Source organism: Ascidia mentula, chromosome 6, assembly GCF_947561715.1.
Source record: "Ascidia mentula chromosome 6, kaAscMent1.1, whole genome shotgun sequence".
Classification (NCBI taxonomy): Eukaryota; Metazoa; Chordata; class Ascidiacea; order Phlebobranchia; family Ascidiidae; genus Ascidia; species Ascidia mentula.
Window position 1 is genome coordinate 9,219,954 of NC_138571.1, and position 18,393 is coordinate 9,238,346.

Here is an 18,393-nt window from a genome sequence, read left to right on the forward strand (position 1 = left end):
TTTTATGTTTTATATTCTGTGCAACAAAACTAATCAAACAATTTCTGATATTGTTAATTTTCTGTGGAAATGAATAATCCTTGCATTTCTGCCACATGCAATTTTCTTTGTTACTAAACATTAATACAGAAATTTTGTGAAACTGTTATATCAGAGTCGCTGGTTGTGGCTTTTTTTGTTAATTAATAGCTGTAATTATTTTAGTGCATTTCAGCACTTCTGTTAGCTGAAGGAAAATTTCCAACATTTTATACCTGCATACACTGACTAAATTACTACTTTCTGTGCTACATTTATAGTAAGTGATCCACTATTCTATATTTATTCAATCAACACATTTCAGCAACTATTTTGTATTAAGAAATAAAAATGGCAGTGTAAAGTTGAAGCAGAAAAAAAAAATTTAAATTGTGATTTCATTTGATGGTTTGGGTTTGGTTACAATTCCATCAGGATATTTTTCCTTGAACTTGGTAACTGTATCGTACTCAGCTAAGTGGACACCATCCAACTGGTTTCCCAAAGTCACCCTGAAGCACAAATTTGTTTGTTTGGATTTTTTAAAACATGCGCATGAAAATAATATATAGGAAAAAAGGTAATTTGTCGTCATGATGATCATTACACAAGAAAGTAAAAAAAATTAATAAGTTTGTTTTTTACAAGCTAGCCTGTCTAGAATATACACATTGCAGTATGACAAACAAATCCTCTTCTAAAAAAAATAGTATTAGAATATTATTAGGTCATTGTTGTTGATTGCCAAGGTTTTTTGAAGGGGAGGCACAAAGATTTTCATAAATTCCCTAAACAAAAAAATCTTTACTGTTACTGATAATGTTCCACAGTTACAGGTTGATATTGCACATTTATTATCTACGTTTATCAACATTGTACAGATATATTTCTTATAGATCACAATTACCAGTTAGGTTGGATGTTGTGCATTCGTCCAAAAAGTTCCAGTTTTCTTGTTCCAGGTGACAGCCTTTCTATTATTCCATATATTTCATCTGGTTTATGGCTGGTGTCTCTCACCTGGATGTAAACGAAAAATGCCACAAAAATAACATAGAGATAAAAGGTTAATCCAACGTCCCCCTGCCCATACTCTCGCATTCCCCATCTTTCTATTGCTGAAATACTGGGCAAAAATAAACCAAATAATGAATGAATAAAAACCAAAACATGGCATCAAAGTCTCAACAACAAACAATATTGTTGGACAGTTCATAAATTTGAAAAACAAAGTTATGATTTGCCTTTGCAGATGTTTTTAGCACATATTTATTGTTGATTACAGATTTTATCCCTATGGTCTATGATAGTGTGTCTCAAACTTTAATGCAGGCAACACATTTTGAAGGCATGATGAAGAGATTTGTTCCAAATTTGAGCAAACGTAAAAATCTGAACATGAAAGAAACTTCTTGGACCGTTTTTATGGTATTGTGTGTTGACTTGTCACAATCAGAGATTATAAAACAATCATCTTTTAAACGATGCACCAAGGCACTGCTTACAGTTTTGGAACTAATGCTATAAACTTCCAACTTCACAAATATTTTTGTTAAATAAGTCAATATTCTTTTTCAACAATACCATCGTGTGTATTTATTAACATACCTCAGCAACCAAGACATCACAGTCCAGGCGGCGGTTGATTCCTTTGGGGTTTCCTTTAATTCCAATCTAATGCAGAACAATGAAGGCTTGGTGTAGGTAAATCCATAACTCCATATGTAGTTGTCTATTTAATCGTTTAAGTTTAACGGATATCATTTTACCAAGCAATGTTCTTTTCCATGGTTGATCCAATGCCCAGTACGACCAGTTCTTATCAATCTCTGCAGTTGGTTGGTTTTTACCCAGATCAGTTCATCACATCGTTTATACCTTTACAAATTTTGAATTTTTAAAACAAAACATACCTGAATATGAAATGAAGTTTAAAAATCACAATTTTTTTAGCCATAAAACAACAATCAATTAGTTTAAGACACTTGTTTGGCATATTCGATACTATTTAAGTTTTTGTTGCCATAGAAAAATGTTATTGATTTTGTTTGTTATTTAACATTTTCTGCAAGCAATGTTAAAGAGGAAAAGTTGCAGATTATACGTTTATTACTGGCCAAAACCATAAATTGCCTTGGGCTATTATTTAATAACCACCTATTACTTGTCTTAATCCCAATTGTGAATGCCATACACTGAGCAACCTATAAATGCTAAAGGCAAAGGTATAATCTAAGAGGTCTGCATAAAAATACATTCTTACCCCCAGATGTCAAATAAGTGACGTCCAAGTTCCATTGCCCTGTTTCAAAAACAAACAGTTATTAATTTTTTTAAATTGCGATGAAAAAGTTTTTTGTAAGGTCATAAAGCAAAAACTACATTCAACAAAAACTTGTTTCAAATTACCTCCCAGTAACCCATAGAAACATTAATCCATCATCGGATAAATCTTGAATTCTCATAGCACGCATTTCCTCATCCTATGTGTGAAGATTGAAAAAATATTTTGGCTAAATTTATGTGGTAACATTTATAAAGATTTTGGTATGTTTAGTGTATGTGAAACAATAAGGGAATTGAAACAATTTAAATAAGCTACATATTTAACAAAATATTAGTATTTAGCCAAATGTGAAGTTCGGTATTTATTTGATGTTCAAGAACCATTGGTTGTAGCTGGAAAACTTCTATGGTGGAAGAATATTATTTTCCAAAGAAACATACATTGTACACAAAAACGATGGTCATTACCATACCCATATGATATAGAGTACATCTCACAAAGTAAATCTTTCTCTTTACCTGCATTGTGCCATATGGCAATTCCATGTGAATATCCCAAGGGGGGTCAGCCATTATCACAGAAAATTTCCCCAACACAGAGACGTCAAGGTAGCGAATATCACAATTAATCCACTGTAAAACACGATATCCAGTTAAACTTTAGTTTTGTACATACGCAAAAATTATTCTCAATGATTGTTAGTTATAAGCTACTGATGGGATTATTTACCTGGGGTGGCAACATTTTTCTGCTGAGATAATCTTCATCTGATGCAAACTTTGGCAATAAATCCTGTTGTGAGGATTGCATGAAGTTTTCATCACGTCGCTTTCCACTTTTCCTTTGCTTTCTGGGATCAAGATCAGTTCCACGATAGTCAATTTCATAGTGAACATATTTGCACGTGTCCATATGGAAGCAAGTGTTCAGAAAAGAACAATCTCCCAAAGACTCATCTGAATTTGTACAAAGTTAACTCATCTCCAACAAAACATGTCTATGTTTTCTACAATATGGACCTTTTCGTTTTCATATACAGGTTACTGAGTCAGGTTCACATGAAGTTATTTCAGTTTAGTTTTTTTTAAGACCAAACCTGTGTGGGGTTTGAGGATTTTTCTAAAGTGAAGTTTTTGGCAAGCTGAGTGGGATTTGTTGTGTCTCAAACATTCTTCCCTCGTTGCATGCGGACAAAATTCTCTCACCTTCAGTAAAAAAGTGAATTTTTAAATTATTATGTTTCAATAAAATATAAACGTCATAACAGCGTAAAGCAATTTAATTTTCGTTGATCTCAAAAAAGGAACAGACCCTGTTAACCTAAACCAGATACACATACATGGTGTAAAGCAGGCTTTTATTTCATGCACTGCTAATAACAGAAAATGCAACATACACCAGCATATGTTAATTTATTAAAAATTAGAGCTTTGTAAAATAGAAAATGCATTGATTTGTGTTGTAATTAATTACCTGGGGTCCACCCAAAGACCTGAACTTTTCAGCAAGTGAGAGTTCTTTAGCTGATGCAGTCCTCAACAATTCTTGTATTTCATCGGTCACTCTGTTCGAGTCTTGTTCCTTGGCTGTTTTCATGGATAGCAAAGCTTCAATGTCATCCAATTCGGAGGAAGCAGATTTTGAATGTTCACTTTTAGCAGTTTTGCTTCTGCCTGATGTTCGCTCATCACTTAAGTGACCACTTGGCGGTCTCTTTGGAGCAGATTTGCTGGTTCTTCTTTCCTTATTATGATCCTTTCTGAAAAAAGTAAACATAGAAGTAAATAAAAAAGAACCAGGTTTCATCACACCAGCTTTAGAGGGGTTTGTATCAAATTTGGTCCCAACAGATTGATACAGACTACAAAGTCACTCATAAGTGGAATTGTCCGCTGGCAATTTAACTAGCAAGACAATCAGCTGTGCAGATGCAGGGGTAGAAACATTGCACACAATGTTTCCCTTCTGTTGATATTTTGCCGTTGGGCGCACATTATTTCGATGGCGGCGTCTAACACTGATTGAAATGTCCACACGATCGCGTCTTGAGCCGAAGATCCAACTAGACTTTGATAAAGAGTGGTTATTGCTTCATCTCTTGTGTCGATACAAATTTATAAATGTGTTGTCAGATGATCTGCAGTCTTGATGAAACCGATTACAATAAGTGTAAAACTGGAATCCAACTCAACATTCTTCTAAGGGATGAACATGTGTGAAAGTTAACAGGGTCACTCACTTTTTCACCAGTTTTGTGTCGTCGGACTCATTTTGCAACAACTGATTTTTGTCAGCTAATACTGAAAGCTTTTCTTGCTCAATGGAAACTATTTCTGTAGTTGAACCACCACCTAAAAAGAAGCAATAATGTGTTTTTGCCTAGTATTTTGGTGGACTTTTATGAAGGTTTAATTCACCATGAAATGTATTTAACTTCCGTCATACAAAATAACTTACTTGAAATTACCACTAGTTGTTGGGCAGCTAACTTCTGTAGTAGGAATTCAATTTGCAACAAGCTGGCTTTACTTTTTGTGGGGCCTTTGTTTAACATTTTCTGAATAGATTTGAATAATTTTTCAACAAACAGGGTTTAAATACACATTGGTTAACAACAAAACCTGTACAGAGATTGTGACCTATGCCAACATTAGGAGTAATTCATACCATGGAAATGCATAAATCTAAATTTTATATATACCTCGTTAACTCCTTTCATAACTGCATCAGAATTCAATGGAAAGTTCAGACTGGATAAGCACAAGTATTCTTGAAGAAGTTTCTCAACATATGGGTCAATTTGCATAATCACATCTTGCAAAAAGAAAACAATTTTCACATTCATATGGTGACATACAGGAAAACTGCTGTACTTACCTTCATCCTTACTGCAGGGTTCAGTTTTATCAACAACATGTTTTTCTGTCTCATCTTTGACACCAGACAACACGTCTGTAAAGACACACAATGTGTTTGGCAATATAGATTTTAAAAATATTTGCATCTGTAGCACAAATGGGGACATAGCTGTTTTTCAGAAAAGTACCCTCACCATGCCTTGCACATGTAAACAAATTATGCAAAGCCACTTATTCAAAAACATTTTTGCTTGCAACTACTTTTTACATTCTTGATCCCTTTGGCAAAAAATATGAAGTCCTAACACTATTGTGGGAGTTTGCAACAATGAAGTAACCAAAAACACACAAGACTGCAAAACACTACAGTACACTTGCAAACAACATCAAGCAGAGTCCTATACTGAAACCAACCTTTCCTTTCTTTTCGTCTTTTCTGCAATTTCTCACGAAAATTATCCAGTTTTCTTTTGTTTTCCTGAATATTTTTCCATGTTTCAGAGGACATTTTAGCAGCAAGGACAAACACAAGGTTAAACCTCAAAACCTGAAAAGGCTGTTTTATTTTTGCGAAAGAAGAAACAATAAACAAGACTTGAAGGACAAAATTAGGAAAAGAACAAAGATTATTCATTGTGGTAGCTGGTTTAAAAGAGATAAAAAAGAATTGTCTGAATCCAGACATGGTATTATTTTACTTGTCATGGGTACCCAATATCCACTAGGCAATCACAAGAAAAAACAAATATGAAACAGTTAACAATTAATTGTTAATGTTGCTTTTTATGATAAAAGGCACAAGTTGTATTTTTGCATTACATTATCACATGTTCATTTACATTAGTTTTAAACAGTGAAACAAAAACAAATATGAACAATTTTACGCATTTTAATAGGCACACAATCACTGAAAAACATATGATGGCCTTATTTTGGTTTGCGAACAAAGCACATGATACTACTTCTGTACAAGAAATTGGTGATTACAGTACCAGCAAACAACTGTTCAAACTGGTTGTTTTTAAACAGTGGCATATTTAAAACTAGCTTTGCTGTTCAGAAAACAGTTGTGCATGTTGAAAAAAACAACCCCAAGCATACTGGAAAGTAAATACAAACTGCAGAAAAATGCCGCAGTAGTGTAAATCATTTCAAAAAAGGGATTGAAAGTAATTAAGTTTTAGAACTATTTGACTGAGACTGACAAGTGAAAAAATTTAAAAAAAGTAAGCTTGCATTTTAACATATTTTATGTGGTTTTATGAATTATGGGAATTATATACGTTGGTTAATGTTGAAACAGACAACATTAAAATAAATAGCTCTACGACAATAAATAGTAAATATTGTAATTTTTGCAGCAATATTGAAGGTTTTGAAATGTATGCATCATGTAGAGTTCAAACAATTGCCTAAAATATGCGTTTCTAAAAATTAAAACTTGTTTAAAACAACAAAAAACAAGACAGTTTCAATCAATAAATACTAGTCAGAAAAACATGGGCACTATCACATGTATACAAAAATATGCAGTCATGTGACATCATCAGCAAACAAAAATTTTTACATAGCCAGATATATGTCACATGAACCATAATGCCAACACCTTGCAAAGTTTATTGAAACAAATTGCGGTGCTTTTTGTTTTTGTGCGCTTGTTTTCCATTTAGTTCAGTTGCAGAGTTTCGTACCATAATCGGAGGGCTTTTTTCAGTGCCGATGGTATGAGAAGTGGCTTGACTAAAATTTGAACCACCACTAGCAAATGAGGCAAAACCAGTTTTATTGGAGGACACAGCAGCGTGTGTTGTCGTGACAACCACAGGTGTACAATCCATATCTGTGGCACTAGCGTCATGAACTATGGTCTGTGACTGCCATGGATTGTCTGTTTTCATTGGACTTAAAGGTGTCACCCTCCTTGGGGACCTAATTTTTGGCTGAACGAAATGCTCGCTGATACTTTCAAGGACAGAAGGTGCAACATAGGTAAAACCTTGGAACACCTGGTTGGCACTTTCAGACAGCGGACAGTTATCAGGACTGTCAACTGGGGATTGTTTGGTAAACTTTGTGTCAAACAAACTGACATCTTCCTCACCTTTCAGTGGCGGTTTAAATGGAGGCTCCACCTTTCTAGCAAGCAGGTGCTCCCAATTGATCTGTTTAAAAAATGGATGTCTTCTTACTGCTTTGTCATCTTCCAAAGATGATCCAAGCCTTGATGGGGCATGACGTTTCAGTAGCTTCTTTAGAATATCTTTTGCATCAGGGGTAAGGTAGGGTGGCAAAGTTAGTTTTCCACGCAAAACTTTTTCAATTGTCTTCTTCCTGTTTTCTGCGGTAAATGGGGGTGCCCCGTTTAGCATATCAAACATGAGCGCACCCAGACTCCACCAGTCCACAGCTTGGTTATGGCCAGACCTGGTCAGCACTTCAGGAGCCATGTACTCAATAGTGCCACAAAAAGTATGGGTCATGGCCCCTTCGTGGATAGACTCTTTGCACAAACCAAAATCAGTCAACTTAATATGGCCTGTCATGTCAAGAAGTATATTTTCAGGTTTTAGATCTCGGTAAATTATACCTTTGCTGTGTAGATGGCCCAAAGCAAGAGTTATTTCAGCAAGGTAAAAGCACGCCATATCTTCCATAAAAATTCCCTCTCGTTCAAGATGCATGAAAAGTTCCCCTCCACTTAAGTATTCCAAGATTAGGTACAGTTTGCCGCCAGTTTGGAAGGCAAACTTGAGGTCAACAATAAAGGGGTGTTTAACATCTTCCAAAATATTTCTTTCTGCCTTTGTATGAGCTGTGTCCTTTTGGTTACGAACAATGGAAGCCTTTTTCAGAACTTTCATGGCAAAAATTTTGCCCCCATCTGGTTCAGTCATTTTCCTCACTTGAAATACTTTTCCATAACCACCTTTCCCAAGCACTTTAAGAAGCTGAAAGCAGTGGGGCCCAATTTTTTCTGTTCCTTTGTTTACAACTTTTTCATTCAGGTCAATTGTCTCCAATTCATCTTCATTCATTAAATCTTCAGCCATGTTATCATTGTTTTCATAATTGTCATCAAGGTCATTGTCCGACACGATTTCAGTGTCCAGATCCAAATCAAAAACACCAGCCATTTTTGCTGCAACAACTACAACAAACTAAAAAACAAATAGTCAATATCTCAATAAATACTGCTTTTGTGTCTGTAGCATATTTATAGATGAATTTAATGCAACCTACACATTTCTAAATTTATACCAATAAATTGGAAGTTGCACAAATAAAGATGATTAGGATAAAATCCAATGCAGTACTAGTTAATTACAGCATAGTTTTGTGTTTAACAGGACAGAATTATAAATCCCCCGTCAGTACAAAACCCACAATAAGTTTTCCCTAACCCTAATTAAACCAGGCATTTTTATTTACTTTGGGCATTTTGGTGGATTGGTCCTCCTTCCAATTTAATAAAATTTAGAAGATAAATCTCCCTAATCAGGTTTCTAAACTTCCTTTGTGTCCTTAAAGCGCAGCCAAATCCACTTCTCGTAAGCCTAATTTGAATTTGTCCTGATTAGTATTTTATTGTCGTTTTTTAACTTAACTTTATCTGCAGTTACTTGGTAGGAATTTTCTATGTTAGGTCCTACTTTTTGGTTGCCACCCAACGAACAAAATCTTCACAACAATCGCAAACGCGAACAAAGAATCATAAAATACCCTGCCACGAATGTAAATCACGAGGTCCGGGCATGATTTGTGAACTTTAAGTTCACCTTTAATCTCAGTGGGCTTCCACGAAACACTGCAATCCTCCCATTTACGATTCTTCAAGCTTTTATTTTAGAGAAATTTGTTCACAAGAACAAACTGCCGCTTTGGGCCACTTGAGCCATTAAAAGGCCAACACACGCTAACCACCACGCCAAAGCTCGTCAGCGATTAATCGCGCCTCTCACAAGTTGTGTCACGGTGACTGATTCTTGCGCAATATCCGTGTTACGTCACGATGCCGGCGCGAGTGCGTAAACTTCATCCAGAGTAAACAAATCTGCGCGCGGCCATACAGAGGGTTTTCTGTTTCGTCCGCAGGGACTTTATGTCAGTTTATTTGATTTCGTGAAAATGAACATTCAGCAAAATGGGACATAATGCTGTTATAAACTGTTAACAAAATCTTTTGAAGGCCTTTTGGTAAATTCTAACAGCAAATTAAATTACTTTTGCCATATATGTATGTTAGATAAATTAATTCCGCTGGTTTGTTTTGATGTCGCAATCATAATTTGATTAGTGTGGACATAATATGACGTTTACACATGTATAGACACTCGATGAAGCGACAGAAGAGGCCTTAATTATTACGTATCACTTTACGTTTCTTTTATTGATTGCATTGGCGATTATTTTACCAGACCAGAAATGCATTACTTCTTGAATAAAGGTATGCGGTTTTAGTTGCTTCAATGTAAAAAAGCAGCTTCAATAAAACTCGATTTTTGTATTGATGTAACTGTAGATCGTCCGTACATAACGGAATGACACTTCTGTGTTTCCGTCCTGTTTCTACTATTGTTGAGATTAATACTGCTCGGTATACGTATAGTTCATGAACATTAAACAGTGCAATGGTATTTGTGGGTTATGAGTAGGCCTATATAGTGTTTTTTTGTATGTCTACAAATGCACTTATCAACGTATGTTTGGAAAGTTAAATATTTGCGTTTACATAATCATGACTAGTTTTCTGTCAAAATCGCGGCAATTGTTGACCCGTATCCTACAAGCCATACAATTTTACTTCATTTAAGTTTTATTCCAACCAGCGAAAGTTGGGAATTTGCATCAGTAAACAAGGTATATGACGTAATAACATTTCGGTGCGCAAGTAAAAATAACAGTTTTATCTGAAAAAAATATGGTCTATTTGATGCGATAACTATACATTTGCGCGAAAACTTCGGAGACATTTAATCCACATAGACAAAACGATAAACAAACTTAAACCAAGGTGGTTATCTTTCACCATCAATTTAACTGACGTCCTCAAATAAAATAAACACACGGTTTTTCTCCACAGAACTTTTTTAATTTTGAGCAACCATAACGAAAAGAGATTTTTAACAGTCCACGTGAAACTTTGAACTAGTAGATCTGAACATAAATACCACGTCTATCCCTGGAAACATAATTAACCAACTCTCACAAGCCCCTCACTGGGAAATGAGTATTCAGGGACTTCCAAGTTAAGAGGTGCTGGGCCTTTTCGGATACGTCCAGATGCATCATAATGAGAACCATGGCAAGGACAGTAGTATCCGCCGAAACTGCCAGCATTGGCAATGGGAACACACCCCAAATGTGTGCATACACCGATGACGATGAGAAACCTTGAATCCTGCACTCGCTCAGAGTCATGTTGAGGGTCACGGAGTTCAGTAAGGGGGACACCTTCCTCTACGGCAATTTCTTCTGGCGTTCTGTGCCTGCTCCAAAAAAACATGACCAATATTACAGACACTTTATTTGCATAGAACTAGCAGTATTAATATTGTCATCCAGTGTGCATTCTAGCTCATTTCTTAAGGTAAAAAGATTTTTGGATATGGCTTATGCATTTCAAAAACAGTACTGAAGTTGGACCCAAAAGTATTTACAATGGATATTGTTAAATCTTTCTTCACAATATTTAGATCAGCTATATCCTTACATTTTTGATGAACCTTATTACTAACCTAATCGGTCAAAACCATGAACTGAACACCTTGGCAACACACTTTTCATACAAAGTCTGGTACTTTAGAAAGAATGTATCTTGTGTTTAATTTTGATTTCACTTTAACTCACCGTATAAACAGAGGTTTCCCTCTCCATTTAAATGTTACACTCTTTCCTTCAGGAACATCAGAGAGCGGTATCTCAATGGATGCAAGTGCCAAAACATCAGCAGAAGCACTCATGAAGTTGATGAAAGCAGTGACAGTTGACTTTGCCACATAAACACCACCCATGCACACGCCAGCTGCAAAAAGTCACCAACAAATTATGTCAGCTTGCTTTCTGTTTAGCAACCTAAATAATGCAACCTTTAAACTCTACTACATGCAGCATTAACAACAAATAAATAATTACTTTCGTTATTTCTACTACATACTATTAGGTATAACCTGAAATAGCGTAGTTAAATGACTTATTTTCTGTCCTTCTATCATCCTCTCGTTTTCTGAAGTCAGTAATAGCTTGATTTGCAGCAGTGTCAAGTCTGTAGTCACTGTTATCTGGTACTGTCACATCGCTGTGAGCATATCGAACACTCATCATACCTATAATACAACATATATAATTTCCAATAATGTAATTCATTCACTAATTTAAAGCTCCTCAGGCAAGAAAACTACTTGTTTGTATGACGTTTCGGTCGCTATACAGCAGACCTCCATCAAGTAAAACACCAACAAGGTGATAAATAGTAACGCATGAAATAGGTTTGTTGTATAACAACTGAAATGTCATCCAAACAAGTAGTTTTCTTGCCAGAGATGCTTTGAATTATTGAATAATATGCCTGGCAGCATTAGCAACAAATGTAATTCATTGTTTCAAAACACACTTTATACATTACACAATAAAAGAATTGTTAGTTGGTGGCTGTAACAATACAGTAAAACCTAGATGATGTTTACCTGTAAATGAAGTGGTTGTGGATACTCTTCCAGTTGGCACCATTTTGTTGCCAAGGGTCATGTTGTTTCGTGGAATAAGAACATCAGCGGCTTTCAGAACAACAGGAGTTGATCGTGGAAACGAGTTTCCAATAACCTAAAATATAACAAAATTTGAAAAAATAGCGGGTGGTACCACATTGGAAAAAATGTCGTGCGCGGAGGATTTATCCTGCACACACTTTTGCGAAAATTTGCCGATAATCCGCGCAATATTAATGAGCTAATGCATTAACATACGAAAAACGTTGCGATCGTCCGCGCAATTAGCGGTCGCCAAAAAAAATCGTCAGCGCAAAAAAACAAACTTTCCAATCTGGTGGTGGTATTTTTCACACATGTGAAATAAGTTTGTATGCACATTTTCATCAAAACTTTATTCACAAACCACGTATAAAATAATTTACAAACATACATGTTACCTAGTCTGCATGATTAACATTACCACAGAAAATACAAACTTTCAAATCTGACTTTGGCTCTACACTTTTGTAATTTTAAATCCAAACGTCCCAGTAATACACAATGCACGAAAAATGTAAGACCCTACTGTTATGCCTGATACAGACATATGAATCTGTATCAGCCATAACAAAACAAGACATTACAATACATTTTTAATGCAACAAATTGAGTTCCGATTCTATTTATTATATGCATTGTAAAATAGGCTACTATATTTCAGATGACATACATGAACCGTGTTGGAGATCATGGAACTCATCGCTGTTCTTGCAATTGACGACATGGCTATGTGCTTGAATTTTATTCCAACATAAATAAATGTTTCTTTTAAAGATCTACCACCAAATGAAACAAAGTCCGCCAAGTTCTGGGCAAAAGTTGTGAATATTTCGTCAATGCAATTTGAGGTCGTTCAAAAACATAAATCCGATGCAGCACGGTAGATGTAAAATTTATTTTCTGAACAGATGAATCACATTTTCATACAAATCGGTATCAAGTAAAATCTTATTTTTTTTGTGATCAAAAAAATATTTTATTAAAATACCTGTTTCCAATTTGTGATCCAAGTATATTGCGTACTCCTTTAGTTTGTCATGTAATCAGTAAGGACGGTTTCATGAGTCCAGCATCTCTTGTATCTTCAGGCAATTCGAGGGCTTACGTCTCATCGATTATCAACAAGATATCTGCGACGGTTGCACCAGCGCGAATTCTAGTCTTCGGGTCACTTTGAGTTAAGCATATTGGATAGAAGGAAACGTTCTGTGAATCAATTTGACTTGTCGTTTCCGTTTCGACGTATTTTACTTTGCCCCGCACGGATGGGAAGTCACAAAATACCTGATGCAGCCTGTTGCAAACCTGTAAGGTAATCAATTTCATGCACATGAAGTTTAATCAGTGGCAATTTTCTTTATTTTCAGGTTTTCTTCTAGGTATATGAGTCTGATGTTGTTAATCGCAGGCCCAGGCGCAACAATTGTGTATGTTTAATGATTTTAGTTAATCATAAATGATTTGCAACCATTTCTTCAAGCGGGAAAAATTTGCGTCCACTACTATCTCTATTTTTTAGTTCTGCGTGAGTAATCGGATGATCGGATGTTCGGATGTAAACGAAGTTGTTACTTTCTTGTTTTGTCGGCTTTGCGAAGGCGGAAGGTTAGATCGGTTTGTTGTGTCCACTTCGAACGTTAAAGAAGATGTGGCTATACTGATTAAGCTTAGCTTGTAAAACTTCGGTAAGGTTTGAAAAGGATTAGAAATGTAATTAATCTAGTTGTGTAAACTTACGTGTATCGCCGAGAAGGATGCCAAGAGCAACGCCTGTTTGGTTTTAATAATTAATGTAAAAAGAACATTGAAAACACAAAAAGCACGTTTCTTTCGTTCTCCTTATGGAAAAATGTTATGAAAAAGACAGCAACATGGACAATGTTTAAGTTGCATTGCTTTTTTTACATGGTTTTGATAGTCAAAACGTGAAAAGAAAGTTTACAAGCATAATCAATTGATCAGTGTGACTGTGTAGCAATGTAATGCACAGTGTGTGTATGTTTGGTCCACATTGTTTATGTAAAGATATTCAAGTTAGATGAATTTGTAATATAATGTGATGGGTTGCAGGTGTTACTACAGTAAACACTTCATTACTGATGCTGTCAGGCCTATTATCCAGATTGAATAAATCATCTGTGCACTTCTGTAAAAATTTGCTGGTTATCCATGCAATAGTAATAAGCAAATGCATAACCATACAAAAAATTGCTATCATCCCATTCCCAGCAAGTAACAATTGCCGAAAAAATCCTCTGTGCAAATACCAAACTTTCCAATACAGCTTATTATCAATCTGTCAATAATATTGCACCAACTGTGACTGTGCTGTTCATTGCACATTTATATTGGTACATCCTAATGAAGGCTGCTGCATATAGCAACCCAAACGTTGGTGTTTACAAATAATATTGCCAGAAGAGCCTTTTTGTATTGTTCCTACAGGGAATTTCTGATTGTCCTCTAATTCATGAAGCTGCAAAGCAATAATTTTATTTGTTTTTATCAGATCTTGTTTTACATCTATAAATAGAGTTGTCTGGATTGCTGAAAATACATTTGCAATGTCATCACGTCCTCCTCCCCCTAAACTTACTCCCAAACCTGGTGTAGTGAAAGTATACAAGGCCATGTGGGCATATTCTGGACAGCAACCTGATGAACTGTCATTTGAAGAGGGTGACCGTCTGTACATTTCTGACCAATCAGAAAGTGGTTGGTGGAAGGCCACGGTTAAGGGTAAATCTGGACTTGTTCCAAGCAATTATGTGGCCGAGGATATTGCCGATTCAATCGATTTCCCCCTTCATGAAGCTGCAAAACGAGGCAATGTTGCATTTTTGGAGGAGTGTCTTCAAAACAAAATCGCCATCAATGGAATTGACAAATCTGGGAGCACTGCATTGTATTGGGCAGCTCATGGAGGCCACAGTGATGTTGTTGCGAAGCTCATAGAAAACTCCTTCATCGATCTAAACTTACAGAACAAACTTGGTGATACTGCATTGCATGCCGGAGCTTGGAAAGGCCATGCAGACATTGTGCAGATGCTATTGCACAAGGGAGCAATTTCTTCCATTAAGAACAATGATAATAAGTTGCCATTTAATTTGGCCAATGACCCTGCCACCGCAGCTCTATTGAAACCCAAGGGCCGAGGTTCTATCAGTAGCTCCAATGATGAATATTTGGGAGACTCAGATTAGGAATTGTCAATATTGTTTTATAATTAAAGGGTGCATTAAGCGGACAAATGCAGGCAGTGTACAGCCATAGGTCTTATGCACTATGTTAATTGTGTATTATAAATATGACGTATACCTAAAAGTGCACTTACTCCCACTAAATCATCTGATATTTCAATATCTCTTTTGTCAAATGTAAAAAAAGTTTCATTCCAAGTTACAATCTTGTTTTAATACTATTATACACCAATTAAGCTGGTTCACAGTAAAAGTTACCTTGGGTGGTACATTTTTAACATGTCTTGTTTTTTGTATGTATGTACATACCGGAAGAAAATGCAGTATATATGAGATATGTATTAATTAGTCATTGTATGAAAACCAAGGAATATAAATCTGTTTTTTTTCTCTCATCACCATTGTTTCATGTGTACTGAGGCAGATTCATAGTGGACAATTTATCAAACATGATTTTTACTTTTATAATATTCCAAAAATGTTTTCTGATACCATAACAATACTGCATTAAAATTGTTCCATTCCATGCCACCATAGAGGTATTTTGTTAAATGGGTATTTAGTGCTATAATTTGAACACTGTTAATAAAAGCCACACCTTTGGTCTTCGTGTTTTTATAAAATGATGGGATTGGTCATCAACATTAAAATTACAGAATAAACAGACACTTTTCATACATTGCTAAATAAACATAACTTACCCTACACAATAATAAACTGCATTCTCACGTTTTAAGTTTCAGTGGGCCAGTACTTAAAACTGTGACTGTGTTTTATTTGCCGTTGATTTATGAAATGTATCCCAGTGCAATCCGACACAAGACAGATATTGACGGGACAATAGATGGAAGGGTAATTTCCAGTCATTTTCAATACATTGGGAAATGTTTGCGCAAACTTCCTGATCTCGAAGGAAGTCATGTCACGTTAACATCGCCGAGGGGGGTTTCTAAATAGGTGGGTCAAATCTGGTTTCCATGTATGCTCTTTAAACATGACCCCACAACATTTTTTGAGATAGTTAACGACAAGTGTACAATTATGAAATGAACATATGTACCTAACCATTGACGCAATAGCTGTAAAAAAAATTATTAAACGAGGTTTACTTAAAATACAAAGCATGTTTATTCCAAAACTATACTTTGATCCTGGGCATGCAACTTATTTTCTTGCTGACACATATCGTGGTTTTACGTACATAGCTTGAACCCAGTATAACCAACCCATGTCACATGCCATAATAATCTATCTTCGCGGCACGCAACTTTAGTGACGTCAGCATTTCCCGGTTTAACGCATTTCAGACGAAAACTGACGTAGTTTCGCGCACAGAATTAGTCCTGTGTGTCCAGATAAGGTAACCAGTCAAAGAGCAAGTTTACGTCAACCTCATTTGCAAAATACCCCGCAACTCCAAAAATTGTTTTCGGAAACAACGGTAACATTTTTAAATGGGAAAGTATAGGCATATAATAACTTGCTACGTTACAACTGGTTCACCAATATACGTTTATTGCCTATATTCAGGGTTACAATGTCGTGGTTATTTCCACGAGAAGTGTCTTAGAAAATACAAATGTTACCAAAACTGATTGGGCATAATCATGAACCGAATTACGTCAGGCACAGTCACCAACGTATGACACTTAGCCTTTACACATCCCTTAGGGGTGCGCAAACCTATATTAGAACAAGCTGACAAGTGTATAATACAGATTATTGGTTACTTTGCACAATCAAATTTGTCGTCTGTAAAGGCAAAGTGTTAAAAAAAACATGTAACACCAGATAAACACTCAAAACTGCATAATTGAAATGTTATATAGGCCATACTTACAGACACATTACAGACAATACACATAACTTAACTTTTTCATTTTAACAAAATAGCTTGGAGTGCTATTCATTTTATTTGTTAGCTGTACTCAATAAAAATTACTCGTCCCAGAGCTTTTTCTACACAAAAGACATGGAAAAACTGTCCTACTAATAAAGATTCCATATATCTATAATCACGACGTAGGTGCACATGTCGGCGATTACCTGCGCATTCACACTATCTTGTGAGACCAGAACTTGTCAATGATTTCATTTCATACCGCATGGAAATTCAGGAGGTGTTTGGCATTTAAAACAATACGCCCAGGTTTTTGCCGATAGAGCTTCAATGCTATGTTATACAAATGTGTTAGGATCTGTAAATCTTTAGTTTTTGTTTTAGAAATTTTGCAACTGTATGTAGTGTCATATATACTGCAAGATATTTTCTAAACAGATGCTGTAATATTGACTAGTAGCAAGCGTGCATGCATTCTATTCCTGTAAATTACTTTTATGTCTTGTGGTGAGAAACTATAGGCTTAATTACCCAAATAATTAGCAAGTAATTTGAGCTATCATTAATCAGTCAAGTGAGACCACATTAAGACTGATTATAATTACCAATTAAGTTGCATTAAAACCTGTACGCAGCTACCCTTCCTTTCTATAAAGTTTTGGGTAAGAGTTGAAAAAAGTGAACTAAGAAGTGAAGTGAACTAAAAGCCCAAATCTCAATACGATAGATCGCCAAGTTAGGACCTGCGCAGTGGGGAGATCCTGGCGTGGTGTAATTCTTCAGTGAGCAATTTTTGCATTTATTTGTAAATGAAAAGTTTTGACACACACAACTAAAATGTGGATGAACACAAACAATAATGAATTTGTGTTGCAATATTTTGCTAAACTAATTCCAATTGGTTTACAGCATATCTTGTAATTAGTTTTTTTAAACGCGTTGATCAGTCAATGGACTTCTGATAGTAACCATTAATCAAAATATATTCAGTTGCCTGATAATTAACAAAACGTTACGTCAAAGGGGTGCGATGTATTAGTGGACTTCCTTTCATGCAGTTAATCCACATTTCTTCTCTTATATTCTTGACAAGGTAACTGCTGCCAAAAGTGCATGTAGCCGCTTTCACATCATTATTATAATCTTGTGTGCATTTACGTTTACGAAGTTTGTTTGGCAGACATTTATCGGTCAAGAGCTGATTAAAAAAACAAAGTTGCAGCATTTATACATGTATGTGTGTGTGTACGCTACGTTTGTGATGACATAGTCTAGTAATAGTTTCATGTCAAACCATTGCAACGTAAGAATCATTGAGCTATATTACTTTTCTTTTTATTGAAGCATGCAGTTTACAGCTCAGCTATAAGTATTTACAACAGAAGTATTACATGCAGTTTACTGCTTAGTATGTTTTCCATACCGCCGAGCGCATGTTCGT

General features: G+C 35.7%; 4 protein-coding genes across 4 annotated transcripts; 1 reads left to right on the forward strand and 3 right to left on the reverse strand.

The window, feature by feature from the left end:
• Positions 1-343: 343 nt before the first annotated feature.
• LOC145906813 (N(6)-adenosine-methyltransferase subunit METTL3-like) lies at positions 344-5,848 on the reverse strand. The gene is made up of 15 exons (XM_082994269.1): positions 5,578-5,848; positions 5,183-5,257; positions 5,007-5,119; positions 4,763-4,862; positions 4,545-4,656; positions 3,779-4,064; positions 3,402-3,510; positions 3,035-3,261; positions 2,824-2,937; positions 2,428-2,501; positions 2,282-2,320; positions 1,788-1,896; positions 1,627-1,692; positions 926-1,038; positions 344-530 (listed from the first exon to the last, which is right to left on the reverse strand). Exons 1-15 carry the CDS (start codon positions 5,846-5,848, stop codon positions 404-406), a joined length of 1,935 nt encoding a protein of 644 aa, XP_082850395.1. The 3' UTR covers positions 344-403.
• Positions 5,697-8,317, reverse strand: LOC145906814 (ribosomal protein S6 kinase beta-2-like). The gene has a single exon (XM_082994270.1). It carries the CDS (start codon positions 8,295-8,297, stop codon positions 6,780-6,782), a length of 1,518 nt encoding a protein of 505 aa, XP_082850396.1. The 5' UTR covers positions 8,298-8,317; the 3' UTR covers positions 5,697-6,779.
• A 1,895-nt stretch (positions 8,318-10,212) lies between these two features.
• On the reverse strand, positions 10,213-12,755 carry LOC145906052 (cytochrome b-c1 complex subunit Rieske, mitochondrial-like). Its single transcript, XM_082993429.1, has 5 exons — positions 12,580-12,755; positions 11,847-11,982; positions 11,331-11,486; positions 11,011-11,185; positions 10,213-10,649 (listed from the first exon to the last, which is right to left on the reverse strand). Exons 1-5 carry the CDS (start codon positions 12,631-12,633, stop codon positions 10,355-10,357), a joined length of 816 nt encoding a protein of 271 aa, XP_082849555.1. The 5' UTR covers positions 12,634-12,755; the 3' UTR covers positions 10,213-10,354.
• A 1,639-nt stretch (positions 12,756-14,394) lies between these two features.
• Positions 14,395-15,715, forward strand: LOC145905824 (osteoclast-stimulating factor 1-like). Its single transcript, XM_082993120.1, has one exon. The coding sequence runs from the start codon at positions 14,474-14,476 to the stop codon at positions 15,113-15,115; it is 642 nt and encodes a 213-aa protein (XP_082849246.1). The 5' UTR covers positions 14,395-14,473; the 3' UTR covers positions 15,116-15,715.
• The last annotated feature ends 2,678 nt before the right edge of the window (positions 15,716-18,393 follow it).

Excerpts from the sequence above, each read along its gene's own strand:
- LOC145906813 (XM_082994269.1), bottom strand. The coding sequence starts at position 5,848 with ATGTCTGGATTCAGACAATTCTTTTTTATCTCTTTTAAACCAGCTACC. Across the intron at positions 3,262-3,401 it reads AATCCTCAAACCCCACACAG|ATGAGTCTTTGGGAGATTGT; the intron begins GTTTGGTCTTAA and ends GTACAAATTCAG. Across the intron at positions 1,897-2,281 it reads CACTTATTTGACATCTGGGG|GTATAAACGATGTGATGAAC; the intron begins GTAAGAATGTAT and ends AAATTTGTAAAG.
- LOC145906814 (XM_082994270.1), bottom strand. The coding sequence starts at position 8,297 with ATGGCTGGTGTTTTTGATTTGGATCTGGACACTGAAATCGTGTCGGAC.
- LOC145906052 (XM_082993429.1), bottom strand. The coding sequence starts at position 12,633 with ATGTCGTCAATTGCAAGAACAGCGATGAGTTCCATGATCTCCAACACG. Across the intron at positions 11,487-11,846 it reads CACAACCACTTCATTTACAG|GTATGATGAGTGTTCGATAT; the intron begins GTAAACATCATC and ends GTTGTATTATAG. Across the intron at positions 11,186-11,330 it reads ATTTAACTACGCTATTTCAG|CTGGCGTGTGCATGGGTGGT; the intron begins GTTATACCTAAT and ends GACTTTTTGCAG.
- LOC145905824 (XM_082993120.1), top strand. The coding sequence starts at position 14,474 with ATGTCATCACGTCCTCCTCCCCCTAAACTTACTCCCAAACCTGGTGTA.